The sequence below is a fragment of the Mobula birostris genome, chromosome 13, assembly GCF_030028105.1.
Source record: "Mobula birostris isolate sMobBir1 chromosome 13, sMobBir1.hap1, whole genome shotgun sequence".
Lineage (NCBI taxonomy): Eukaryota > Metazoa > Chordata > Chondrichthyes > Myliobatiformes > Myliobatidae > Mobula > Mobula birostris.
In genome coordinates this window covers 66,077,526-66,105,069 of record NC_092382.1, presented here as the reverse complement: position 1 = coordinate 66,105,069, position 27,544 = coordinate 66,077,526, and the positions used below count along the sequence as shown (strand labels likewise).

The 27,544-nt window shown below is 46.3% G+C and overlaps 2 protein-coding genes across 4 annotated transcripts in view; both read right to left on the bottom strand.

Annotated features, from left to right (window-relative positions):
- Nucleotides 1-364: 364 nt before the first annotated feature.
- On the bottom strand, nt 365-27,544 carry LOC140206917 (uncharacterized). 3 transcript variants are annotated; one of them, XM_072275197.1, is made up of 2 exons: nt 27,333-27,544; nt 365-2,299 (listed from the first exon to the last, which is right to left on the bottom strand). In XM_072275197.1, the coding sequence occupies exon 2, from the start codon at nt 1,973-1,975 to the stop codon at nt 938-940; it is 1,038 nt and encodes a 345-aa protein (XP_072131298.1). In that variant the 5' UTR covers nt 1,976-2,299; nt 27,333-27,544; the 3' UTR covers nt 365-937. The 3 variants fall into 3 exon arrangements, with proteins under 3 accessions (XP_072131298.1, XP_072131296.1, XP_072131297.1); XM_072275195.1 differs by lacking the exon at nt 27,333-27,544 and adding an exon at nt 22,873-22,992; XM_072275196.1 differs by lacking the exon at nt 27,333-27,544 and adding an exon at nt 10,053-10,074.
- LOC140206916 (uncharacterized) overlaps nt 12,932-27,544 on the bottom strand; it is a 79,112-nt gene continuing 64,499 nt past the window's right edge. Inside the window, exon 3 of the mRNA XM_072275194.1 lies at nt 12,932-16,227. Coding sequence (XP_072131295.1) covers nt 15,544-16,227 — 684 coding nt within the window. The 3' untranslated portion in view covers nt 12,932-15,543. The remainder of the gene's footprint in view (nt 16,228-27,544) is intronic.

The following is a 27,544-nucleotide window of genomic DNA, read 5'->3' as shown; positions in this document are numbered from 1 at the left end:
ATGTCATTCTTCCTTAGCCCAGAGATTAGAGGGGCGAAGAACATCTCAGTCAGAACTGCAGTCAGCTCGACTTCTTCAGACTGCAGAGAATTCAAGGGAAACCTCTTCACCCACAGAGTGGTGACTGTTTGGAACCCATCACCACAGGGAGAGCAAGAGAGGAACAACAAGGGAGGATTTAAATTGACCGTCATGGAACTGAATCACTGGCAGGGTCCAGCCGGCCTGAGTTGACTCTCTACTGTACAGTAGTTGTGTTATAAATTCACTGAGTACCGGAGACAGAATTTAAAATAGAACTGATTTATTTGTCACAGATCCAGAATATTAAACTCCAGTCCCATTAAAGGTGACTATGTAGCAGAAGAAACTCCTCCCATGCCCAGTGACCAGGGTGCAGAACTGGGTGTGGTGAGCAGCAGCAATAATTGCAGAGTTCAGCACCGACAGTCACTCTCAAAATTGCATTCAGCAACGGTGATGGACAAATATCCAGCATGCAGCTCATTGAAACTTTTTCCCCCAGTGTGAACCCGGTATTGTATCACAAGGTTACATTACTGAGTTAATCGCTTACCACATTCACAGCAGGTGAACGGCCTCTCCCCAGTGTGAACTAAATGATTCACATTTAGTGGAGATGGCTGAGAGAATCTCTTCCCCATGTCTGAGCAGGTGATCGGCCTCTACCCAATGTGAACTCGCTGGTGTCTCAGCTGATGAGATGACTGAGCGAATCCCTCCCCACATTCTGACCAGGTGAACGGCCTCTCCCGTGTGAACTGACTGGTGTGCCAATAGGGAGGATAATCGAGTGAATCCCTTTCCCACAGTCTGGGCAGGTGAATGGCCTAACCCCAATGTGAACTTGCTGGTGTCTATGAAGGTTGGATGATCGATGGAATCCCCTCCCACAGACTGAGCAGGGGAATGGTCTCTACCCAGTGTGAACTGACCGGTGTCTCAGTAGATGTGATGATCGTGTGAATGCTTTCCCACATTCACAGCAGGTGAACGGCCTCTCCCCAGTGTGAACTTGCTGGTGTGTCACTAGATTGGATGATCGATGGAATCCCTTCCCACATTCACGGCAGGTGAATGGCCTCTCCCCAGTGTGAACTCGCTGGTGTACCTTCAGATGAGATGACGAAGTGAATCCTTTCCCACATTCATGGCAGGTGAACGGCCTCTCCCCAGTGTGAACTCGCTGATGTACCTTCAGTTTAGATGAGCAAGTGAATCCTTTCCCACATTCTGAGCAGGTGAATGGCCTCTCCCCAGAGTGATCTGACTGGTGTTCCAATAGGGAGGATGACCGAGTGAATCCCTTTCCACAGTCTGAGCAGGTGAATGGCTTCTCCCCAGTGTGAACTTGCTGGTGTCTCTGTAGGGTGGATGATTGATGGAATCCTTTCCCACAGTCTGAGCAGGTGAACGGTCTCTCCCCAGTGTGAACTCGCTGGTGCATCTGTAGGTTGGATGACCGAGTGAATCCCTTCCCACAGTCTGAGCAGGTGAACGGCTTCTCCCCAGTGTGAACTCGCTGGTGACTCTGTAGGTGGGCTGACTGAGTGAATCCCTTCCCACATTCTGAGCAGGTGAATGGCTTCTCCCCAGTGTGAACTCGCTGGTGACTCTGTAGGTGGGATGACTGAGTGAATGTCTTCCCACAGACTGTGCAGGTGAACGGCCTCTGCCCAGTGTGAACTGACCGGTGTCTCTGTAGGGTGGAAGAGTGAAGGAAACTCTTCCCACAGTTTGAGCAGGTGAAATCCCTCTCTGCAGTGTGAACTGCCTGATGTATCAGTAGGTGAGACGCCTGAGTGAATCCCTTCCCGCACTGTGAGCAGGTGAACGGCCTCTCTCCAGTGTGAACTCTTTGATGTACCTTCAGTTTAGATGAAAAAGTGAATCCCTTCCCACAGTCCGAGCAGGTGAATGGTCGCTCCCCGGTGTGCACTCGCTGGTGAGCCATTAGATTAGATGACCGAGTGAATCCTTCCCCACAAACTCAGCAGATAACCAGCTTCTACCCAGTGTTAACTGACTGGTGTGTCTACAAGTGAGAAGACCGACTGAATCCCTTCTCACACACAGAACAGGCAAATGGCCTTGTCCAAGTGTCAACTTACTGATGTACCTTCAGTTGAGATGACTGTCTGAATCCATTCCCACTTTCTGAGCAGGAAGGATGTTCGAGTGAATCCCTTGCTCCACTTCTTAAATATCTGGACAGAGACAGCAAAACTGGCGTGTTGTGTTCGAGATTCCCATAGACAAATTCCTTGTCATTTTTAACCTGTAAAAAAGATTTACAAAATCCATCAATGGGTGTAGGACAACATTTCAGATGAGATCACTTTAGTCACCAAGGTGTGATCTGACATCACACTGTTACAGTGAGGGTCAACCCAAGTTGGAGCGAGAAATCATCTTCTAACTGGGCACAGTGCTGGTATCTGGAATGACAATCAAACTCTCTGATGCTCTTCCTGTCTCTAAAGAATGGGGCATTTCTGCCATCTCCAATCTGTGACCTGGCTCAGTTTGACTCTTCCACTGGTATTATTCCCTGTTCCCACTGAGCTGCATGGGTGCCTGGCCCCACAGTAACTGAAACACTCTCACACAAATAGCCTTTGTTAACGTGCAGCTGGGATTTTCTTTTATCTACTGTTAACTTAAAGTGCCACAGTTTTAACGCCATGTAAATATCTCCTACTCAGATGTATGGTTGGTCTGCACGGCTGTTAAAAGGAATTAGAGTGAATGTTAGTATTACTTAAGGTTCTTGTCTCAGTCATAGAAAAGAACAACACAGAAACAGACCCTTTGACCCATCTAGTCTGTGCTGAACTATTTAAACTTTCTACTCCCATATCCCTACCATCCAGGTACTTATACAAACCTCTGAAATGTTGAAATTGAGCTCGCATGCATCACTTGTGCTTTCTGCTCATTCCACACCTGGATGACCATCTGTGTGAAGAAGTTTCCCCTCATGTTCCCCTTAACGTTTCACCTTTCACCCTTAACCCATGGCCTGTGGATGTAGTCCCACCCCATCTCAGTGGTAAAAGCCAGCTTGCATTTACCCTATCTATACCCCTCATAATTTTGTTACACCTCCATCAAATCTCCCTTTATTCCTTGGAATGTTCTAAAGTCCTGACCTGTTCAATCTCCCCTTATAACCGAAGTCCTCCAGACCTGGCAACATCCTTGTGAATTTTCTCTGAACTCTTTCAACCTCTATTATATCTTTCCTGCAGGTTGGTGACCAAAACTGCACTCCAAATTAGATCTCACCAATGTCTTGTACAACGTTAACAAAACATCCATCTCCTGTACTCAGTACTTTGGTTTATGAAGGCCAATGCGCCAAAATTTTTTTCTTTTTTCCATCCCCATCTACCTGTGACACCATTTTCAGTGAATTATAGAGCTGTATTCCCAGATCCCTTTCTTCAACAACACTCCTCAGTGCCCATCCATTCACTGTGTAAGACCTAGGTCCTATCAAAAACCTCACACTTGTCTGCATTAAATTCCACTTTCCATTTCTCAACCCATATTTCCAGCTGGTCCAGATCACACTGCAAGCCATGATAGCCTTCCTCACTGTCCACTACACCCCCAACCTTGGTGTCATCCACAAATTTGCTGATCCAGTTAACCACACTATCATCCAGATTACTGATATAGATGACAAGCAACAACAGATCCAGCACCGATCCCTGTGGCACACCACTAGTCACAGGCTTCCAGTCAGAGAGGCAACCATCTTCTACCACAGTCTGGCTTCTCCCAAAGCCAATGTCTCATCAAATTTACTATCTCATCTTGAATGCTGAGTGACTAAACCTTCTTGACCAACCTCCCATATAAGACTTCATTAAGTGCCTTGCTAAAGTCTATGTAGACAACGTCCACTGCCTTGCCCTCATCCACTTTCCTGATAACTTCCTCGAGAAACTCTATAAGATTGGTTAGCCATGACCTACCATGCACAAAGCCACACTGTCTATTCTTAATCAGTCCACATTGATCCAAATACTTATATATCTGCTTCCTGCACATATGTTCCAATAACCTTCCCACTACTGATGTCAAGCTCACCAACGTATAATTTCCTAGTTTATTTTTAGAGCTTTTCTTGAACAGCAGAACAACATTGGCTGTCCTCCAATCCTCCAGTACCTCACCTGACACTGAGGGTTATTTAAATATCTGTGTTTAGGTCCTGACAATTTCTGCACGTGTCTTCCACAGAGTCCCAGGGAACAACTTGCCAGGCCCTGGGGATTTATCCACGCTAATTTGCCTTGAGACAGCAAACACCTCCACCTCTATAATCTGTACAGGGTCCATGAAGATGATACTGTTTTGCCTCACTTCTATAGACTCTGTGTCCATCTCCTGAGCAAATACGGATGCAAAAACACTATTTAAAATCTCTCCTATCTATTTTGACTCCTCATATAGATTACCATTCTGATCTTCCAGTGTGGGCATGTTTCTGTGTTAGAGTGGATTTCTTTTTGGGTAGATGATTTGTTAACACTTAAATGACTTTGGCCACCAGACTTCTATTTTAACTGTTTGACAAAGGACTGTGGATTGAGTCCACCACGATGGGCTTCCTAAAAGGTGTAAATACCAGATGCTTCTGGTGCCTGATGCTGTAGTTTTGAAGACAGTCTTATCTATACATTATAAATATTAATTGTCTTCTATGTTAGCGCGTAAAATGCCAAATAAATGTATTGTGGATTGAACTAAAGGCTGTGGACACCAACACAGACATGTTGGCGTCAGAAGGAAAGGATGAAATCGAAGGTGTGATGTTTGTATGTAACTTCAAAAGGAAGCATTGTCTGTAACTTTTTAAGTAGCAATTGCCTTTGTGTTTAGCATATAAATATCGAGCCCACATTTTAGCTAGCAGACCTTTCTGCGGAAAGCGTCTCCGTCCGTAAGATGCCTGCTGTACCTTGTTGTGTCGAATAAAGAAGCTGCTTTGTATCTACCAGTGACTCTGTCTCTCCAGTGATTTCATCCACTCTACAACATTTGGTGTCAGGAGTGGGATACCTTCGTGACCCGTCGTGTGGCCAGCGTTCCTAGCAGTCTAAGTTGGTGAGTATTTTTCTAAAATAACACTCACACTTGGATCTGTTCAGTCGGTGGACACACGGGAACATGAGGTATCACGAACGTGGAGAAATGACTGGTAGATATTAAAGTAGTGTGTGCGTGTGCATGTGTGTTTATGTAAGTGAGGAATCTTTGCATGTTAACTTGGTGAGAGTTGAACCACCAGTTGCGAAAGGTGGTAACCAACGGTACGGTTCGAGACGTCAGCGTGGGGGTGTGTATACTCGTTCGGGGAGCTGCATTTTAGTGTATGCGTGTGCAAGTGTGATGCAAGGGAATACAGCAGGCATCAAGAGTTCGGGTACTCAAAAGTGGCAGATTGTGGAATACGTACTCTGCAGTTTTATATTTTGCGTAGTGTGGGAATTAGTATGGAGATATCTCAGGGAGAGGTTTTACCCAGATAAGTCTACCAGAATGGCACCTATTGAAGTCAGGCAACGTCAGGCTGAGAACCCTGATGATCCGAGCCAGCCCTTGACCTTGATTACAACTATTCATAAGCCCTTCACCCCTGGGGAGAAACAGAGCATTTTGTCCGAGTTGCCCTCACTTAAAGTCGCCTGTGGGAATTCAGAATTCTGGCGCAAACTCGAGGAAATGGTTGAAATTCACCAGATGCACCCTAAAGATATACTGTGTTAGTGAAAGCCAAGTGCCCGAGGAATATGTGGGACAGGATGGCCCAGGGGGTGCGGGATGGTACATGGGTAACTACCGGGAGTGGCAGTAATGAAGAAAGATATCGCTCCTTTAAAGAGGAAGTGAGGCAGCGCCTGGGGGGAGGCGAGAGTAGCTGGGGAATGATAATGGCAGTGATTCAAAAGGCTGACGAGACAGCCATGGATTGCGCAGAACGTAAATACCGAGTGTACGAAGAGTATTCAGGGTTGGATAACCCAGGGAGGGACGACCCAGTCTTCCTAAAAATGCTGAAGGAAGGGCTGAGTTCAGCCCACCAAGAAGTTTTAGATTTAGGTATAATGGTAGGGTCCAACTACTCTGAGATAGTTTCGTGAGCCAGTGAGATTGACCAAAGAAAAGGCAAGATAAATCGTAAAGTGGGTATAGTGGATGCAGCTGCTGTGATATCCCGGAGGGTTTGCTTTGCTTGCCAGCAGCCAGGGCACTTTGTAAAGGACTGCCGGACCAGGTATAAGGCAGTGAAGGAGCTGATATGCTACAGCTGTGGCCTATCGGGACATTGCTGGAGACAGTGTCTAAAAGGGAGGGGGAAAACCCAGGCGAAGGAGACAGCAGACACCCAGTCACTCACCCTACCAGTCTGACTGTTGATCAGATCAAGGAGTTAGTGACAGCGCTTCTTAAGGCAGAGAAGGATGTGGCAGCAGGCTTCACGGCCAGTGCTGGTGACTCACGGATGTACATAACGGCATTGTTAGGGGGACGGCAATGCAATATGTTAGTGGACACAGGGGCATCTGTAGCGATAACAGACTTGCCCTTACCAACGACCGGACAGGCCAGTTATATCAGGGGTGTAGGAGGAAAAACAGTAAAAACAGAAAGAAGCGAGATGCAAATACTAGAAATCGGGGGAGTACAGCTTCCAGTGTATTTTTGGGTATGTCCAAATAATGAGGGCACGATCCTTGGAACAGACATCCTCAGGGAAGCAGGAGCTGTTATAGATTCAGGAAAAGGAGAAATCCACTCTAACATTCTGTACTGACCTTCTCCATGTCTCTATGACAGAGAAGCTGGGCAAATTTGATTGTCAGGGGAGACTGGTAGGAATGACAACAGAGCAGCAATGGCTGGAGTTTCTGGCAGCAATTCGGGAGCTGAGTGATAGACACATCCCAAAGAAGTGGAAGCATTGTAAAGGCAGGAGGGCACAACCATGGCTGAAATGAGAAGCCAAAGCCAACGAGAGGCAAATAATAGAAAAAAAAACATTGGGGAGCTTTTAGAAACCAACAGAAGGTAACTAAAGAAAGTCAGATGAGCTCAGGGTGTGGAATTATGATACTGTAGTAATTAATGAGTCTTCTTAGCACCCAACAGTCTGAGGCATTTAGGGGAACAAAATATCTGGAGTCTCAAAATCACTTGAAAACCAAGGTTCCCTGCACCAGTTACCTTTCAACTTTTATTTTGGAAGGCACATACAAACTCTACACCCTCAAAATTCACCTCTGAAGAACTCCCGCTACCAAGTACACCTTTCAAAAAGATACCTTTCTCCAATTTAGAATCTCAAGAGGGGTCCAGACCTCTCTGTTTCCATATTTACTTGGAATCTCATTGCATTATGATCACCAGGTACAAAGTGTTCCCCTACACTAATTTCTGTCACTAGCTCTGGACCATTTGCTAATAGCTTATTGCACACTTCTACATCGGGAATTTTACCGACTGACTAAGGTCACATTTGACAAGCTCTACCCCTGCTAGTCCTTTTACAGTATGGGAGCCCCAGTCAATATATGAAAAGTTAAAATCACTTACTGTATCAACCTTTGTTTCTTGGCATAGTCTGCGATCTCTCTACAAATTTGTTCCTCTCAATCCCTCAGACTGTTGGGTGCAACCAAGTCCCAGTAATGGCTACAACATCATAATTCCCTGTCCTGAGCTCATCTAGCTCTCCTACGATGCTTCTTGCATTGTGATATACACAGCTCAGCACATTCATCGCACCATGCTCAACCATTTGATTGCTGACTCTATCTGAGGTCTGAACAACATCTGACTGGTGCAAGAAAACAAACTTTCTCTTATTGTCACAAAAAACAAAGGAGTTGATTGTGGACGACAGGAGGAATGGAGACAGGCTAACCCCTATTGACATCAATGGATCTGGGGTTGAGAGGGTGAACAGCTTTAAGTTCCTCGGCATAAACGTCACCGAGGAACTCATGTGGTCTGTACATACTGGCCATGTGGTGAAAAAGGCAGAATAGTGCCTCTTTCACCTCAGATGATTGAAGTTTAGTGTGGGCCCCCAAATCCTGAGAACATTCTACAGGGGCACAATTGAGAGCATCCTGACTGACCGGATCACTGCCTGGTATGGGACCTTTACTTCCTTCAATCGCAAGACTCTGCAGAGAGTGGTGCGGACAGCCCAGCGCATCTGTAGATGTGAACTTCCAACTATTCAGGACATTTACAGAGACAGGTGTGTAAAAAGGGCCCAAATGATATTGGGGACCCAATTCACCACAAACACAAACTGCTCCTGCTGCTACCATCCAGGAAACTGTACCACAGCAAAAGGACCAACAGGCTCCAGGACAGCTTTGTCCAGCAGGACATCAGACTGATTAATTCATGCTGACACAATTATATTTCTATGTTATATTGACTGTCCTATGTACAAACTATTTATTATAAATTACTATAACTTGCACATTTAGCTGGAGAGGTAACATAAAGATCTCTACTCCTCATGTATATGAAGGATCTAAGTAATGAAGTCAATTCAATTCCATTCACCCTCTCCACTATCTGTTCTAGCATTCTCCCTCCCACCTCCCCCCTGCAACTTTAGTTTAACCAACACCCCCGACCCCCCACACTCGCACAAGCCAGCCTTACCACTAGAATATTAGACCTCTGCTAGTTTTAATTCCCGAACTAACAAATCCCTTGTCACCGCTTTGACTTTCTTCTGCCAGGTAATTTCCCCCTCCCCCCCAAAAGTATCTAAAGTGGTCCACCTGTTGTTGTGTGGGATGGCCACAAGCGTACTCTGTGATGGCTATTTAAACTCATTCCACTTCCTGACGCTCACCCAGTTTCCTATGTCCTGTACCTTGGGTGAAACCCACCTCTCTTCATGTCATAGCTATCACCACCTCGCCCCCACAAACTCCCGGATGATCCAGAATTCATCCATTTCCAGCTCCAACTCCTTAGAGTGAAGGGTTACAAGCTGCAGCTGGATGCACATCTTGTAGGTGAAGGCATCAGGGACACTGGAGGTCTCCCCATCTTCCCACCAATGTCCCCTCTAAATTGTAATGACAAGTGTGTGCAAAAATATCTTGTGCTGTCCAATTTTTACCCAGTGGCAATAAGATGTGCACACTGAATTTTATATAGAGAGGTATTCATTTTAACAGCTAGCAAATCACTGTTAATAAAAAGTTTGATCTCCTCTGGGTTCGATTCAGTTCATCCGCACTCTCACACAACCTATGTAGCAGGCCTGCAGCGGGTAATGAAGGATTTTCTCGCCAGAGCTTTTGTACACTGTCCATACGTGATTTGCTTGTTAAATGATGCTTTAAAAACTCAGATATCCAAATATCACTCCACTTCTTCCCACTTGCAAATTCTCCAGCAATTTTTGCATCGCCACAATACACACAGGTAACACCAGTTTCTGTATCGTACATAAATATTTCCCCTGAACCCTCCCCCAGGTGACTGACGGTGGTGAACTCATTGATGGCAATGCCAATGAATATGAAGGGAAGGGCAGTAGTCTGTCTCATTGGAGTCTGGCACGTTTGTGATGTGAAAGCTGCTTGTTGCCCAGGGCAAAGGTATTTGGTATCATTACGTACCCAGAGAGAATGGGTCAAAACATGTTCTCACGGGCAGACAACAGGAAATCTGCAGATGCTGGAAATTCAAGCAACGCACATCAAAGTTGCTGGTGAACGCAGCAGGCCAGGCAGCATCTTTAGGAAGTGGTGCAGTCGACATTTCGGGGGTCTCGGCCCGAAACGTCGACTGTACCTGTTCCTAGAGCTGCTGCCTGGCCTGCTGCGTTCACCAGCAACTTTGATGTGTGTTGCATGGCGGTGTAAAACGTGGTTTTGTTGCTGTCAAATAAAAGTTCAATTCTGTCAGAATATGTTTGTTATTAGTAACCCACGGTACGTATAAAGAACACAACACCCCTGACATCTCCTTCGTACCTGCTTCCAAGCACCTTAAAACTGTGCCCTCTCTGCAGATTTTCTCTTGTTTGTGACTGGAGGCAGAACAAAGGTGATTTTCTCAACAGTTGATGTAAAATATTTTGTTCCCTTTCTCCGAGTTCCTAATCATTGCATTCAGACAGCTGGAGCTCAGCTTTGTCTGAGAGATCCATCGGCTCCCATTCCCTCATCAGCCGGAAGCTCCCCGGGGTCCGTGCAGGGATCGTGGGGATGAGAGACAGGGAAGAGAGCAGGACTGTCCCGAGTTTGCAGGCCACAGTTTCCGGAGTCACAGCAATTGCCCCTCAGTCGGTAGTGAAAACGGTCGCCCAGAGAAACACTCACCGGCAGCGATAACCGAGGCCTTTTGTGTACTGCGCATGCGTGATATTCGGGACCCGCCGCAACCCTGACGCCTGCGCATTTGATCGGTGCTTCAGAGACGGCGAAAACTGCAGCGCAGAGCTTTCTGGGTAATCATGGTGCCATTAAAAGTTTCTGCAAGCACAGGTTCCATGTCCATACCTCAGTTTTTTTTTGTGTAGAAAACTCAGCAGCTCTTTTAACGCAGAAAGCAGCTCCCATAAAACAATACACTTACACTTTCCGCGTGTTTAATGCCAAAGTAGAAGTTCTTACAAATGCAGATAAGAAACACAAGAGATTCTGCTGTTGCAGGAGATGTGGACACAAACACATAAAATGCTGGAGGAACCCTGCAGTTCAGGCAGCAACGAAGCAGAGGAGTACACAGCCAATGCATGCTGAAGGGGCTTGGCCTGAACGTTGTTTATTTGTTCCTCTCCACATTTGCGGCCTGATCTGTTGATTTCCTCCAGTATTTTGCAGAAATTCACCACCTTTTCTTTCAATCAAACAAACAGTTTCAAAATGTTTCTGGTCTTTCATTTGTAGCCACATCCTGCTGGTCTGATTCCTCTTCTTCCTCTTCCTTGTAAACTCTCGGCCCCATCTCTTTCTGGAGCCCCAAAGCCCTGACTCAGGCTGGTTTCGGACTGTGCACCATCGAAGATTCACTCCCTAGTCTGCTGTCAGACTTTCGAGGCGCATTGCAACAACCCAATTGTCTGAGACACAGTCCTTTGAAATGAGTGAAAATGACAGAAAACGTTGAAAAGAGCGGGGAAGAAGGCGTTTAACCAACTTCATCCAGAGCTCTGAAGGACATCAAACCACAGTGAGCTCATCGTCTTATTCAGCCCAGAGAGAAGCATGAAGGAAATCCATGCAGGTGTATAGGATGATGAGAGACATTGGCCGTGTGGATAGACAGAGGCTTTTTTTCCCGGGGCAGAAATGGCTAACATGAGGGAGGAATAGGTTTAAGCTGCTTGGAAGTAGGTACAGAGGAGATGTCAGAGCTAAGTTTTTTAAACAAATTGTGGTGTGTGTGTTGTATGCACTGCCGGCGACGTGGCAGAGACGGATGCAATAGGGTCTTTTAAGAGACTCTTAGATAGGTACATGGAGATTAGGAAAATAGAGGGCTATGCGGTAGGGTAATTCTAGACAGTTTCTACAGTAAGTTACATGGTCGTCACAACATTGTGGGCCAAAGGATCTGTAATGTGCTGTAGATTTCTATGATTCTATGAAATTCAAGGGAAATCTCCTATCCCAAGGAGTGGTGACCAGTTGCAACCTGTCATCACAGGGAGAGTGACAGCGGAGCGGCAGGGATTGGTTTTAAAATACTGATATGGAACAGAAGCATGGGCAGGGACAAGATGGGCCGAGTGGCCTCTCTAGTATACATTGTGAGTGTGGCAGAGACAGTAAGTACCTGAGACACGGGATTTGATACAGAACTGATTTATTTTTCACAGATCCACAATATTAAACACCAGTCTAGTTTAAGGCTAACATCAGCAGAACGGACTCCTCCAATGCTCAGTGACCAGGGGTCAGTCCTGGGTGCGATGAGCAGCCACAAGAACTGCAGATTCTGACAGTAACAGTCCCTCCTGAACCTGCAGCTGCCTTCAGTCACCGTGATGGTTAAACATTTAACACAGAGCTGATTTGAACTTCCTCCCTGATGTGAAGTTGCTGGTGTTGCAGCAGCTGGGATGATTGAGTAAAACTCTTTGCTGACTCCGGACAGAAATGTGGCCTCTATTTATTGTGAACTCACTGGAGCATCACAAGATGGGTTAACTGAATGAGTCTCTTTGCACACACGGAGCAGGTGAACGGCCGCTTCCCAGTGTGAAGCTGTTGGTGTATCTGCAGGAACACTGAAACAGAATCTGTGGCCATTCAGCCCCTCTAACCATCAACAAGATGGCAGCTGCTCTCCCATCTCAGCCACATGTTTCTGTCCGATCCTCATTTCCTCGATCCCTTCGGTCTCCACACATCTGCTGGCCTCTGTTTTATGTGAGGACGATCACTGAGTCTTCACCGCCCTCTGTGGTGGGGATTTACAGACATTCACCAGCCTAGGAGTGGAGACATTTCCCCTCATCTCAGTCCCGGACAGTCCACCCTGTTTTTCAGAGACTGGGATCCCTGGTTCAACCGGTAATGATGTTGTGCATTTCAATGTGTTCACCTCTCAGCCCTCGGTTCTCTAAATGAAAGGGTTATCACATTTGATCTTTCTTCATATGATGACCCCACCACTCCAGGGATCAGTCTGGTGAATCTTCATTGCACTCTCTATAACAAATACTCTCTAACCTCTTTGTTAATCCTCTATGGAGTTAATTTCCATCTTCTGCAGCCGCGTGTTGCCCCAACCACTCACCTCCCACTCCTGTCACTATTTTCACCTTCCCACCTCCCTCTCACCTGGACCCACCTCTCACTCCCCAGCTCTTGCCCCATCCCCACCCCTCACCTCTTTTCTCTGACTATTTCCCGTCCACTCTCAGTCCAGAGGGAGGCTCTCGGCCCGAAATGTTGACGGTCCATTTCCCTCCACAGATGCTGCCCGACCCACTGAGTTCCTCCGGCAGTTTGTTCTTTGGTCTGTATAACCCGTGTTAGTGTGGGGAGCGGGATTTTACACCATATTCCTGGTACAATCTCAACAAAGCACAAATAATTGTCACTTTGCCCGGACCATTGGCCCCGATTGCAGGGCAACAGTCTGCCAGTGTTTGCCCCCCAATGTGGTGAATCGCCACTACCGTGGGCTCAGACATTTCCACAGATGAGCCCCTCCTGTCCCCACCGGGACAAACATCCTGTCCGCCCCCTCTCTCACCGTCTTCATCCTCTCCCTCCCCGGGGAACCGGCATCAAACCGACGGGCCGGGCGGTCCCCTCCTACCTCTCAGCGATACATCAGACTCCGGCCGCAGGAGACGCTTCACAAACGCTCCAACTTCCCTCGGAGGGAAATGGAAATAAATCAAAAAGCGGACATTTACTTTTAGATTTGTTCCGCTTTAACGGGCAGTTCGCTTTCCAGCAGGAGAAGGGGTAACGCCCACTTGGCTGGTCCGCATCTACTATTGGGTGTAACCGGTGATTGACATCGCTTCACACCAATGGGAATAGCGCAGCTCTGCAATCAATTCAATTCCTCTCAACACACATCAAAGTTGCTGGTGAACGCAGCAGGCCAGGCAGCATCTGTAGGAAGAGGTGCAGTCGACGTTTCAGGCTGAGACTCTTCATCAGGACTAACTGAAGGAAGAGTGAGTAAGGGATTTGAAAGTTGGAGGGGGAGGGGGAGATCCAAAATGATGGGAGAAGACAGGACGGGGAGGGATGGAGCCAAGAGCTGGACAGGTGATTGGCAAAAGGGGATACGAGAGGATCATGGGACAGGAGGTCCGGGAAGAAAGACAAGGGGCGGAGGGGGGGACCCAGAGGATGGGCAAGAGGTATATTCAGAGGGACAGAAGGAGAAAAAGGAGAGTGAGAGAAAGAATGTGTGCATAAAAATAAGTAACAGATGGGGTACGAGGGGGAGGTGGGGCCTAGCGGAAGTTAGAGAAGTCGATGTTCATGCCATCAGGTTGGAGGCTACCCAGACGGAATATAAGGTGTTGTTCCTCCAACCTGAGTGTGGCTTCATCTTTATAGTAGAGGAGGCCGTGGATAGACATGTCAGAATGGGAATGGGATGTGGAATTAAAATGTGTGGCCACTGGGAGATCCTGCTTTCTCTGGCGGACAGAGCGTAGATGTTCAGCAAAGCGGTCTCCCAGTCTGCGTCGGGTCTCGCCAATATATAAAAGGCCACATTCCAGGATCCTGCAGCAGCTTAACTTAATCTGATTACTTACAAATATACAATCAAGTCGCAAATATCATTCACCAAAATCTTGATTTAAAATACAGACTCATGAATGCCCTCCATCACTTCATTAAGGCACCATAAATTCAAGCCTGATCCAGTTTTAGAGTCAAAATCTTACAAATTATATGATAATCAATACATTTTTTCAGATAGGACAATCCATAATAACCATCCGGATATAATATTACTGGATAAACAAGCAGGAACAACTCCCTCACTAGATAAAACCATTCCCAACACACACATGTTCCTCGACCAGTGGAGCACCTCAGCACAGATATTGTTTGTGTCATCAGTCAGACAACCGAAAGATTTTCCCCGTCACTCAGCTTCCAAATGTTGCTACTCTGTCATTCGTTGCCACGGCCTGTTGCGGATTCCCTTCTCCTCATCATACGTTCTTACCCCGACCATCGTCCAGATCCCCAAACTCTGCCATGTGCCCACCTCTGGTTTCTGACCCTGCTTCGTTGAACATCCAACTGATGGTTTCCCATTCTGCTTTCAGTCTTTAGAGGACAGGGGTGATTTCTAAGGACCCTTTCAAAGCAGGGAAAATGACCCATAATGTGGAAATGAGCCGTGAATAAGGACGTTAACTACCAATGTCATTCTTCCTCAGCCCAGAGATTTGAGTGGTGAAGAACATCTCAGACAGAACTGCAGTCAACTTGACTTCTTCAGTCTGCAGAAAATTCAAAGGAAACCTCTTCACCCACAGGTTGGTGACTGTTTGGAAGCCATCACCACAGGGAGAGTGAGAGGGGAACAACAGGGGAGGATTGAAAAGGACTGTCATGCAACTGACAGGGTCCAGCCGGCCTGGGATGACTCTATTGTACGCTAGTTGTGTTATAAATTCACTAAGTACCGGAGATAAGAGTTTAAAATAGAACTGATTTATTTGTCTCAGATCCAGAATATTAAACTCCAGTCCTATTAAAGGTGAATGTGCAGCAGAAGAAACTCCTCCCATGCCCAGTGACCAGGGTGCAGAACTGGGTGTGGTGAGCAGCAGCAATAGTTGCAGATTTCAGCACCGACAGTCACTCTCGAAATTGCATTCAGCAACGGTGATGGACGAATATCCAGCATGCAGCTTATTGAAACTTTCTGCCCAGTGTGAACCCGGTAGTGTGTCACAAGGTTAGATTACTAAGTGAATCACTTCCCACATTCATGGCAGGTGAACAGCCTCTCCCCAGTGTGAACTCAATGATGCATATTTGGTGGAGATGGCTGAGAGAATCTCTTCCCAAAGTCTGAGCAGGTGATCAGCCTCCATCCAATGTGAACTTGCTGGTGTTTTAGTAGATGAGATGACCAAGTGAATCCCTTCCCACAGTCTGAGCAGATGAATGGCCTCTCCCCAGTGTGAAGTCGTTGGTGACTCTGTAGGTTGGATGACTGAGTGAAAGTCTTCCCACAGAATGAGCAGGAGAATGAACTCTCCCCAGTGTGAACTGACTGGTGTCTCAGTAGGTGAAATAATAAGGTGAAACCTTTTCCACAGAGTGAGCAGGTGAACGGCCTCTCCCCAGTGTGAACTCGCTGGTGTACCAACAGGTTGGATGACCGAGTGAATCCCATCCCACAGTCTGAGCAGGTGAACGGCCTCTCCCCTGTGTGTACTAGCTGATGTTCCTTCAGTTGAGATGATCGAGTGAATCCCTTCCCGCAGTCTAAGCAGGTGAATGGCTTCTCCCCTGTGTGAACTCGCTGATGTACCTTCAGTTTAGATGAGCAAGTGAATCCCTTCCCACAGACTGAGCAGGTGAACGGCCTCTCCCCAGTGTGAACTCGCTGGTGTACCAATAGGTTGGATGACCGAATGAATCCCATCCCACAGTCTGAACATTTAAATGGCCTCTCCCCAGTGTGAACTCGCTGATGTTCCTTTAGTTGAGATGACCGAGTGAATCCCTTTCCACAGTCTGAGCAGGTGAATGGCCTCTCCCCAGTGTGAACTGACTGGTGTGCTTGTAGGTTGGATAACTGAGTGAATCCTTTCCCACACTCTGAGCAGGTGAACGGCCTCTCCCCAGTGTGAACTCGCTGATGTACCTTCAGTTGAGATGACCAAATAAATCCCTTCCCGCAGTCTGAGCAGGTGAACGTTCTCTCCCCGGTGCAAACTGGCTGGTGAGCCATTGGGTCAGATGACCGAGTGAATCCTTCCCCACAAATTCAGCAGATGACCAGCCTCTGCCCAGTGTGAACTGACTTGTGTGTCCACAGGTGGGAAGACCCACTGAATCCCTTCTCAAATGCAGAACATGTGAATGGCCTTGTCCCAGTGTGAACTTGCTGATGTACCTTCATGAGATGACCTTGAATCCCCACAGTCTGAAAAGGTGAACGGCTGCTCCCCTGTGTAAACTGACGGACATGCCAGTCGGTTAGATGATCGAGTGAATCCCTCCCCACAGTCTGAGCAGGAAGGATGATTGAGTAAACCCTCCCCAGAGTCTGAGCAGGAAGGATGATCGAGTGAATCCCTTGCTCCACTTCTGGATATACGTGGACAGAGACAGCAAAACTGGTGTGTTGGGTTCGCGATTCCCGTAGATAAATTCCTTGTCGTTTTTAACCTGAAAAAAATATATAAAATTCACCAGTGGGTGAAGGACAACATTTCAGATGAGATCACTTTAGTTGCCAAGGTGTGATCTGGTATCTCACTGTTACAGTGAAGTTCAACCCAAATTGGAGGGAGAAATTCTCTTCTAAATGGGCACAGTGCTGGTATCTGGAATGACCATCAAACTCTCTGATGCTCTTCTTGTCTCTATAAGAATGGGATATTTCTGCCGTCTCCAGTCTGTGACTTGGCTTAGTTAACACTCTGCATTGGTATTATTCCCTGTTCCCACTGAGCTGCACGGGTGCCTGGCCCCACAGTAACTGAAACACACTCACACAAATAGCCTTTGTTGACGTGCAGCTGGGATTTTCTTTTATCTACTGTCAATGTAAGGTGCCACAGTTTTAAAGCCACGTAAACGTTTCCTGCCCAGATGAATGGTTGGTGCGCACAGTTGTTAAAAGGAACTACATGAATATTAGTATTATTTCATGTCCTTGTCACAGAGTCATAGAAAAGTACAACACAGAAACAGGCCCTTTAGCCCATCTAGTTTGTGTTGAACTATTTAAACTATTTACCTCTGTACCCCTACCATCCAGGTACTTATACAAGCTCTTAAATGTTGAAATTGAGCTCACATGCACCAGTTGGGCTGTCTGCTCATTCCACACCTGGATGACCATCTGTGTGAAGAAGTTTCTCCTCATGTTCCCCTTAATGTTTCACCTTTCACCCTCAACCCATGGCCTCTGGTTGTAGTCCCAACCAATCTCATTGGAAAAAGCCATCTTGCATCTACCCCATCTATAACCCTCATAATTTTGGTACACCTCCATCAAATCTCCCCTCAATCTTCTACATTCCAAAGAATAAAGCCCACACCTGTTCAATCTCTCCTCATAACCCAAGACCTCCAGACCAGGCAAAATCCTTGTGAATTTTCTCCGAACTCTTTCAATCTCTTTTACATCTTTCTTGTAGGTTGGTGACCAAAACTGCACACAATACTCCAAATTATGGCTCACCAATGTCTTGTACAAAGTCAACATAACATCCATCTCCTTTACTTAGCACTTTTGTTTATGAAGGCCAATATGCCAAAATCTTTTTTTCCATCCTGTTGAACTGTGACACAACTTTCAGTGAAATATGGACCTGTATTCCCATATCCCTTTCTTCTACAATACTTCTCAGTGCCATACCGGTCACTGTGTACCACCTACCCTGGCAGCTCCTACCAAAGTACAACACCTCACACTGGTCTACATTAAATTCCATTTTCCATTTCTCAACCCATTTTTTCCAGCGGTCCAGATCGCATTGCAAGCCATGGTAGTCTTCCTCGCTGTCCACTGCACTACCCATCCTGGTGTCATCCACAAATTTGCTGATCTAGTTAACCACACTATCATCCAGGTTACTGATATAGATGACAAACAACAACAGATCCAGCACTGATCCATGTGGCACTCCACTAGTCACAGGTTTTCAGTCAGAGAGGCAACTATCTGCTACAACACTCTGGTGGTGAAGTTTTAAGGGTATTGGGGGATGTAAGAAATGATTCTTGGACTCTTGTAAATAATGGGTTAAAACTAAGTCCAAACTTATGTGTGCTTTGTTCTGGATAGTGTGCAAATTTCTGTTCTGTCTTTCACTGAGGAATCTGCTTGCAGCTTGTTTAGATTAACGACTCACAGATATCTCTTGGGAACGTTATGTAGAGTTGAGTTCTCATGAGACACGAATTGAACAAAGTGTCTAACGAAAGAGAATAACTAATAAGGATTGGACAGAACATTCATTTGTATTTAAAACCCTGATTTAGTGGACTCTCTTATCTAAGAAATTAAGTTTTGCTCCAACAGCCTTGGTGGGAATACCAGTTGAACTAAAGTGCTCTTTATTTCATTAGTTCTATAATTGTAACATTTCTGCATGTTGGACAGAGATTCATCATGAGCAGCCAGAGGGAGAGGAGTTGTGTCCCTCTGATGCTTGGCTCTGAGCTTCTCGCCGGCTGAGTTCGAAGAAATAAACTGGTGAAAAGGATAAAGTAAAGAACTGTTTGTAGTGTGGTTATTGATCCGGCAAATTTAAGCTTACTCCATAAAAAGTATCCCATCCGGATACTTCACACCTTTGCACAGCTATTCTCTTCTTTTGACTTCAAGAAATAGAACTGTGGACACATCATGGAAACAAGCCTCTCTCTATACTCTCTCTATACTTCCTGCAGCCTCAGTAAATCAGCCAACATAATTAAAGATTCCCAGAACTCCAGACCAGACATTATCGATTATCAACCACCCATCAGGTCGAAGATAAATGAAAACAAAAGAACAGAAAACATACCACCAGACCTAGGGACATTTTCCATTCTGCTGTTATACGCAAACTGAATATTCCTCAGCATTATAAGATGGACTCTTCACTTCATAATGTAAGTCGACGTGACCTTGCACCATATGTCCTCCTGCAGTGGATTTTCTCTGTAACCATAATGCTTTGTTACACTCTGTTAATGTTTTACTATTTTCTACTGTTGTAATTTGTTGATCTGAGAGGATGGTATGCAAGACAAGATTTTCATTAAACCTCGGTACATGACAATAATAAACGATTCCCCACTTTAATTGTGTGGAAATATTAGACAGACTGAGCTTCTCCTCTGGAACTTCTGGAGGAAGATTTCACTGAAGTGTACAAATGTTTGAGAAGCCCAGAAAAACAGAAAAGGCTTCCTTCTTGCATTAATAGGGCTATATACCTCGAAACATTGGCTGCCCTTCGGCAATTTGTAACACTGGAATAGAGTCAATGAAAAAAAATCCCCACCCACAATGAGAGAATGTGACAGATCTGGATGTGTCTCCCTTGTCTGAATGGAAAAAAAATATTAAACAGCACAAACAAGAGAAACAAACCCACAGATGTAAGGCAGTGGTCCCCAACCACTGGGGCGCAGACCACAGGAGATGAGAGAGAGTGAGGATGAAGGACACAGAGAGAATGGAAATGATATGATTTGGTGATATGAGTCAGCTGCACCTTTCCTCATTCCCTGTCACACAACGTTGAACTTGAACATCCCCCCTACACCCTCCCCCGTCGGCCGATATTAAACTGGTCCACGGTGCAAAGAAGTTTGGGGAACCCTAACATAAGGAATCATACACATGACGCCAGACCCTGGTGTAGCAAACCCATGCATGACATCAGGCTTGTGGTGGGAGGAGGGAAGGAGAGGGGTAAGACTTTTTGTTCCATGGCTCTCTTCCAGTGAAGGTGGGACCTGTACAGAAAGGACCACAGCAAAAGAGAAGGTTCTCAGGAAACTGAAGATCTGAAGGCAGATAAGTCACCTGGACCTGATGGTTTATGCCCACAGTTCTGAAAGAGGTGGCCAGAGAGATCGTGGAGGCATTAGTAATGATCCTTCAAGAATCACTTGATTCAGGAATGGCTCTGGAAGAATGGAATATTGCAAATGTCACTCCTCTCTTTAAGAAGGGAGAGAGGCAGAAAAAAGGAAACTATAGGCCACTCAATCTGACAGTGGTTGGGAAGATGTTGGAGTCGATTGTTAAGGATGTGAGTTCGAGGTACTTGGAGGCACAAGATAAAATAGGCCGGAGTCAGCATTGTTTCCTCAAGGGAAAATCTTGTCTGATAAATTTGTTGGAATGCTTTGAAGAAATAATACGCAGGGTAGACAAAGGAGAATTGGTTGATGTTGTGTACTTGGATTTTCAGGCCTTTGACAAGGTGCCACACGTGAGAACCCTTAACAAACTCTGAGCCTACGTTATTACAGGGAAAAGGTAGTGACTGATTGGCAGGAGGAAGCGAGTGGGAATAGAGACAGCCTTTTCTGGCTTGCTACCGGTTCCTAGTGGAGTTCCACAGGGGTCTATGTTGGGAACGATTCTTTTCATGTTATATGCCAATGATTTGGATGATGGAATTGATGGCTTTGTTGCAAAGTTTGCAGGGAATTTAAAGATAGGTGGAAGGACAGGTCATTTTGGAGAAGTAGGGAGGCCAGAGAAAGATCAGGAAAATGGGCAAGGAAATGGCAGATAGAATACTGTGTTGGGAGGTGCATGATGATACACTTCACTGGAAGAAATGAAAGGGTTGGCTATTTTCTAAATGGAGAGAATGTACAAAAAAAATCTGAGGTGCAAATGGACTTGGGAGTCCTTGTGCAGGATTCCCTAAAGGTTAATTTGTGGGTTGAGTCTGTGGTGAGGAAGGCAAGCATTCAGTTCAAGAAGACTAAAACATAAAAGTTAGGATGTAATGTTGAAACTTTATAAAGCTCTTGGATTATTCTCAGCAGTTTTGGGCCCCTTATCTCAGAAAGGATGTGCTAATACTGGAGAGAGTTCCAAGGAGGTTTACGAAAATGTGTACAGAATTGAATGGCCTGTCATATGAAGAGCATTTGATGGCTCTGGACCTGTACTCAGAGGAATGAAGGATGATTTCATTGAATCCTATCAAATGGTAAATGGCCTTGATCAAGTGGATATGGAGAGGATGTGTCCTGTATTGGGAGACCAGAGGATGTCATCTCAGTATAAAGGGGGCAGTGGGACGTCCTTTTAGAAAGGTGAATGAGGGGGAATTTCTTTAGCCAGAGAGTGCTGAATCTGTGGAATCCTTTGCCATGGGCAGCTGTGAAGGCCAAGTATTTATGGATATCAAAGGCAGAGGTTTCTAGATTCTTGATGATGACAGTTTATGGGCAAAAGGAAGGAGACTGGGACTAAGGAAAATTGGAACGGGCATGATTAAATGGCAGAGCAGGTGCGATGGGCCAAATGGCCTAATTTTGCTCCTACGGTATATCTCATGGTTTTATGTGGGGGCACCAGAATAACATCACATGTGCGTGAGAGTTTGTATTCAAAGGCTGCTTAATGGACGTTTTTAATGATTTCAGGGGGTGAACGAAAGAAATTTAACAGATTTCATCAATGAATCCAAACTTGTGTGATTTAAAGTCCCCTGCAAGATACCCTGCTCTGCCACGTTGTCCGTAGAGCAGGGTATCTCTGAAGCAGGTGGGGTGGGGGGGGGGTGTGGGAGGTGGTGTTACAAGACTGGACAGTAGTTGAACAAGATGGGCAGGGATAAGCAGATGGAACCAGGTGGGAGAAGGGATCGAGAACAATCACTGATGGTCCTCCAGCAATACACAGATACTGAATTAATAGCACAGACTACTGTATAAAAATTCTAAAATGACAAAGTTAGAACAAACAACAAGAACTTTCACATATGCTTTGATCCTCACCCAACCTCACTTCATCAACACATCATCCTATCCGGACACTTCACACCTTTGCATGGTAACTACTCTGCCCGTGACTGCGAGGAATTGCAGTGACCTTTGGATACAGATCAGCACATCACAGAAACCATTCTCCCTTCTAGACTTCCCAGTCCCCTGGTAAAGCAGGCAGTGAAATCAAAGATCCCCACAACCTGGGAAGTTCTCCTTCCTCACCCACCCCAATCTGGGAAAAGACACAACAGCCATGAAGCTCAAGGACAAATGCGAGGAGCCTCAGGAAGTGAGGAGAGTTGGGGGGAGTTAATGGGACTCAGTGGCCAACATCAGATTTCCCCAACACAATATGGAGGAAGCATCACTACCCATCCGGGGACTGCTTTAACACACACCGTGATCTTGCGTCACAAAGCAGAGGGCGGGGCAGATTTGCGCACACAGCCTCATGTGACCTGTTGGCGGGACTTCCATTTCAATTTTGCAGAAACAGAGAGACCGGGCTCCTGGTTTGGATCGTTCAATGCAGATTAAGTGAAGTCTACACATTTTTGACGAACCCAGATAACTGCAAGTTAAATGAGGAACTGGCCCTCAGTTCGGGGCTCGCAGCCAACATCGGATCACCCCGCTCGGGATCGGTCTCAATACTCACCGATGGGAAAGTGATATCTTCGGCTCGCAGACAATGATCGCGACCCCCGGCTCCCAACCCAAGAGGCGAGGATCCCTTCCTGAGCCCGCAGACAACACTGAGCATGCGCAAAGTGAATGTTGCGTCATCTGGAGGGCGGGGCCTCGGAAACAGACGCGCAGATGTTGCCCGTCTGCAGTTAAATGGGAGGGGCAAACGGGATCACGTGACCGATAGAGTCTCCCACCGCAGGCAGAGTAAGTTTGTCCAAACTTCTGTAATAACTCATGCCCTCTAATCCAGGCAATATCCTGGTAAACCTCTTCGGCACCCTCTCCAAAGCCCCGACATCCTTCCTAGAATTGGGGCGACCAGAACTGTATGAAACACTCCAGATGTGTTCTATCTAGTTTTATAAAGCTGCAACACAACTTCCTGACTTTTGAATTCATTGCTTCAACTAATAATGACAACCATGACATTTGCCTTCTTAACCACCCGATCAATCTGTGCAGTCTCTTTCAGGGAGCGATGATCTTGGAGTCTAAGATCCCTCTGATCATCAACACTGTTCAGGATTTTGCATTTAACAGTGTCTTTTAACATTCAACTGACCGAGCTGCCAAGATGATCATCATTAATCAAATCTCACTGAGTTTTCTCAGGTCCCGTTGAATTTATTGCCAAGTGCACAAGTACGGGAAGGTACAGGTACAGAGAAACACTGCCTTGTGGCAGCATCACAGGCAAGTACATTCAGATAACACACGGAACACAAAGTATACGATTCTCAGTCAGTAACAATCTATAAGTATGTTTTATGTCATTAACAATGTATAAAATATATTGTCCTGATCAATATTAAAATGTGCATTTTGTGTCAATAACTGACTTGGAAATGTTGAATTTAGTCCCTGTCTCCATTCCTCCTGCAGTCCACAACCAACTTCTTTGTTTTTTTTTTGTCACCATGAGGGAGAGGTTGTTTTCTTGACACCACTGTGTCGGGGTAATGACTTCTCGTTATTATTTGAAATTGGGCTAATCAATGTAGTGTCGTCAGCGAATTTGATTAGCAGATTGGAGCTGTGGGTGGCGATACAGGTCATGGGTCTACAGGGAGTAAAGGAGGGGTCCAAGGAGACAACCCTGTGGGGTATGAGTGCTGAGGGTCAGAGAGACAGAGGTGAGGGAGCCCACTCTTACCACCTGCCGGCGATCTGACAGGAAGTCCAGGATCCAGCTACACAAGGCAGGGTGAAGGCCGAGTCTCTGAGCTTCTTGTCGATACTTCACGCCTTCGTATGGCTACTGCTCTGCCCATGACTGCAAGGAACTGCAGAGAACTTTGGAGAGCAGAGAACATCAGAGAAACAAGCCTCCCCTCCATGGACTCTTCCTACACTTCCCCTGTGTCGGAAAAGCAGGCCATGTACTCAAAGATCCTCACAACCTGGACATTCTTGCTGCAAACCCGCTCCCCCATCGGGGAAGAGATACAAAAGCCTTAAAGTGCGTACCACCAGGCTCAAGGACGGCTTCCTGTCTGTGGTTATAAGCCAAATGAATGGTCTCCAGTACGATAAAATGGATTCGACCTCGCAATGTAACTCGACGTGACCCTGCACCATATGTCTATCTGCACTGCACTTTCTCTGCAGCCATAATGCTTTGTTACAGTTATTGTTTTGTCGTATATCAGTTCAATGTACTGTCGTAATGTAGATAGAAACAAACTTGCAGCTCACATCTCCTCTCATCTTAAATGTGTTAGACATTTCAACCCCCAGGAAAAATATATCGTCTGTCCACTCTATCTCTACCTCTTGTAATCTTATAAACGTCTATCCAGTCTCACCCGAGCCTGCGCCGCTCTGGAGAAAACAACCCAAGTTTGTCCAACCTCTCGTTACAGATCATGCCCTCTAATCCAGACAGTATCCTGGTAAAGCTCCTCTGCGCCCTCGACAAAGTCACATACGAGTTATCAGCGAAAGTGACCTGTCACAGGAATACCGTTTTACAGGTGTTACCACTCAACATACCCAGGCAAGGGTTAACACAAGCAGTCCCCCAAGATATTCCAAAATTCACTCCTATCGATTGTACGAAGTGATAGCCACACACATTCATTGTGGTTCCGTGTACCGATGATCAAGAGCATAGGAGAGTTCCAAGCCTCAGCTGTGACAAACTGAAGCTATCAGCTTTTCCAGTCTCTCTCTCTTTAGACTGGCCGACTGCCTGTCTGCAGATCGCTCTCTCTCTCTTATGGTTAAATCCACAGTTAGCGCCGTCAGCCTGTGACTGACGTCATAGTCCCGCCTCCTCACTCCGGCGCTCTTAAAGACACAGTCACAGTCCGACCGCAGACTCGCAACAGCCGCAACACAACTTCCCGACTTTTCAACTCAGTGCTTCAACTAATAAAGACAACCGCGTCATTTGCCTTCTTAACCACCGGATCAATCTGTGCAGTCTCTTTCAGGGAGCGATGAACTTGGAGTCTAAGATCCCTCTGATCATCAACACCGTTCAGGGTTTTGCATTTAACAGTGTACTGTCTCATACATTCGACCAACCGAGCTGCCAAGATCATCATCACTAATCAAATCTCATTGAGATTTCTCAGGTCCTGTTGAACTTATTGCCAAGTTCACAAGTACGGGAAGGTACAGGTACAGAGAAACACTGACTTGTGGCAGCATCACAGGCAAGTACATTCAGATAACACACGGAACACAAATTATACGATGCTCTGTCAGTAACAATCTATAAATACGTTTTATGTCATTAACAATATATAAAATACACTGTGTCCTGATCAATATTAAAATGTGCATTTTGTGTCAATAACAGAACAGACTTGGAAATGTTGAATTTTGGTCCCTATCTCCATTCCTCCTGTAGTCCACAACCAGCTCCTTTGTTTTTGTCACAACGAGGGAGAGGTTGTTTTCTTGACACCACTGTATCGGGGTGATGACTTCTTATCTTTAGGCTGCCTCGTTATTAATTGAGATTAGGCCAATCAATGCAGTTTCATCAGCGAATTTGATTAGCAGATTGGAGCTGTGGGTGGGGACACAAGTCATGGGAATACAGAGAGTCGAGGAGGGGGCAAGGAGACAACCCTGTGGGGTATGAGTGCTGAGGGTCAGAGAGACAGAGGTGAGGGAGCCCACTCTTACCACCTGCCGGCGATCTGACAGGAAGTCCAGGATCCAGCTACACAAGGCAGGGTGAGGGCCGAGGTCTCTGAGCTTCTTGTCGATACTTCACGCCTTCGTATGGCTACTGCTCTGCCCATGACTGCCAGGAACTGCAGAGAACTTTGGAGAGCAGAGAACATCAGAGAAACAAGCCTCCGCTCCATGGACTCTTCCTGCACTTCCCCTGCGTCGGAAAAGCAGGCCGTGTACTCAAAGATCCTCACAACCTGGACATTCTTGTTGCAAACCCGCTCCCACTGCCAAACTCGTTTAAACCCTCACTAACAGCTTTCTTAAATATGCCCGCTAGGATATTGAATCCCTTTGGGTTCAGGTGTAACCCGTCCTCTTTGTACCGGTCGTACCTCCCCGGAAGAGGCTTCAGTGATCCAGGAATCTGAAGACCTGCCCCCAACACAAGTCTCTCAGCCACACATTAATACGCCTGATCACGTTATTTTTACATCACTAACACGTGGCGCAGGCAGTAATCCTGAGATTACTACAGCAGACATCCACAGGGGTCTGTGTTGGCAACGTTTCTGTTTACGTTCTATGTCAATGCATCGGATGACAGTATTGATGGCCGTGTGGCCAAATTTACGAATGAAGTCGAATATTGAAAGGCCTGGATAGAGAGGTCGTGGAGGGCTATAGTGTCTGGATATCTCAATGCCATAAATACAACTTACATATACAATGCTCCTGTCTACAACACCAGTCGGGGGTGCGGGGGGGGGCGGTCTGTGATATAATGCTCCTATCTACATCAACGCGGGGTTGTCAAATACAAACGATAGCCCTTGCTCCCCGGCTTGAGATTCTAAATTGGAGAATGGCGCATAATTCACAAAATCCTCACAGACCACAGTGACTGTGTACTGATCCCAGCAATGGATCCCGCCACTGCAGCCCCACAGTGCACTATGTACTGATTGCAAAACTACGAAATTGCATGTGAATAGCCTCCCCTCCCCCAACTCCGCTCTTGCTGCGTCACCAGCAGACTGGGGCATCTCACATCTCGCTGCCTCCGCCAGGCCATTAAACTGTGAACAACTGTGGTCAGGGACTGATCTCTGGGGTACTCCAAACGCTACCCCCTTCCAGTCTGAAAACGACCCACTCATCCAGCCACGCACTACCGGCCGTTTATCGATCTGCAACGGGAAAGCTTAATCACCTGCTCCTGAGATTCAATAACATTACTGACTCTGAATATACCACCATCAATGCCAGGAGGGTCATAATAATCTGCTGTGTACATACATCTACCGATGTTTCTGGACATATCTTCAGTGATGTTCCTGGAATCATCGGGTGTTTCGGGTCTTTCAACATCATACAACCTCCTCCAGGTGATCCAGCCGGGGCTGATCAGACCCCAGCTTGTGTCCAGATGGCTAGCTACTTATGACTCCATGGCTCCCCTCTTTTGAGCCACAGCCATAGGTCTCTAGTCGCAGCCGTGTAAATAAACT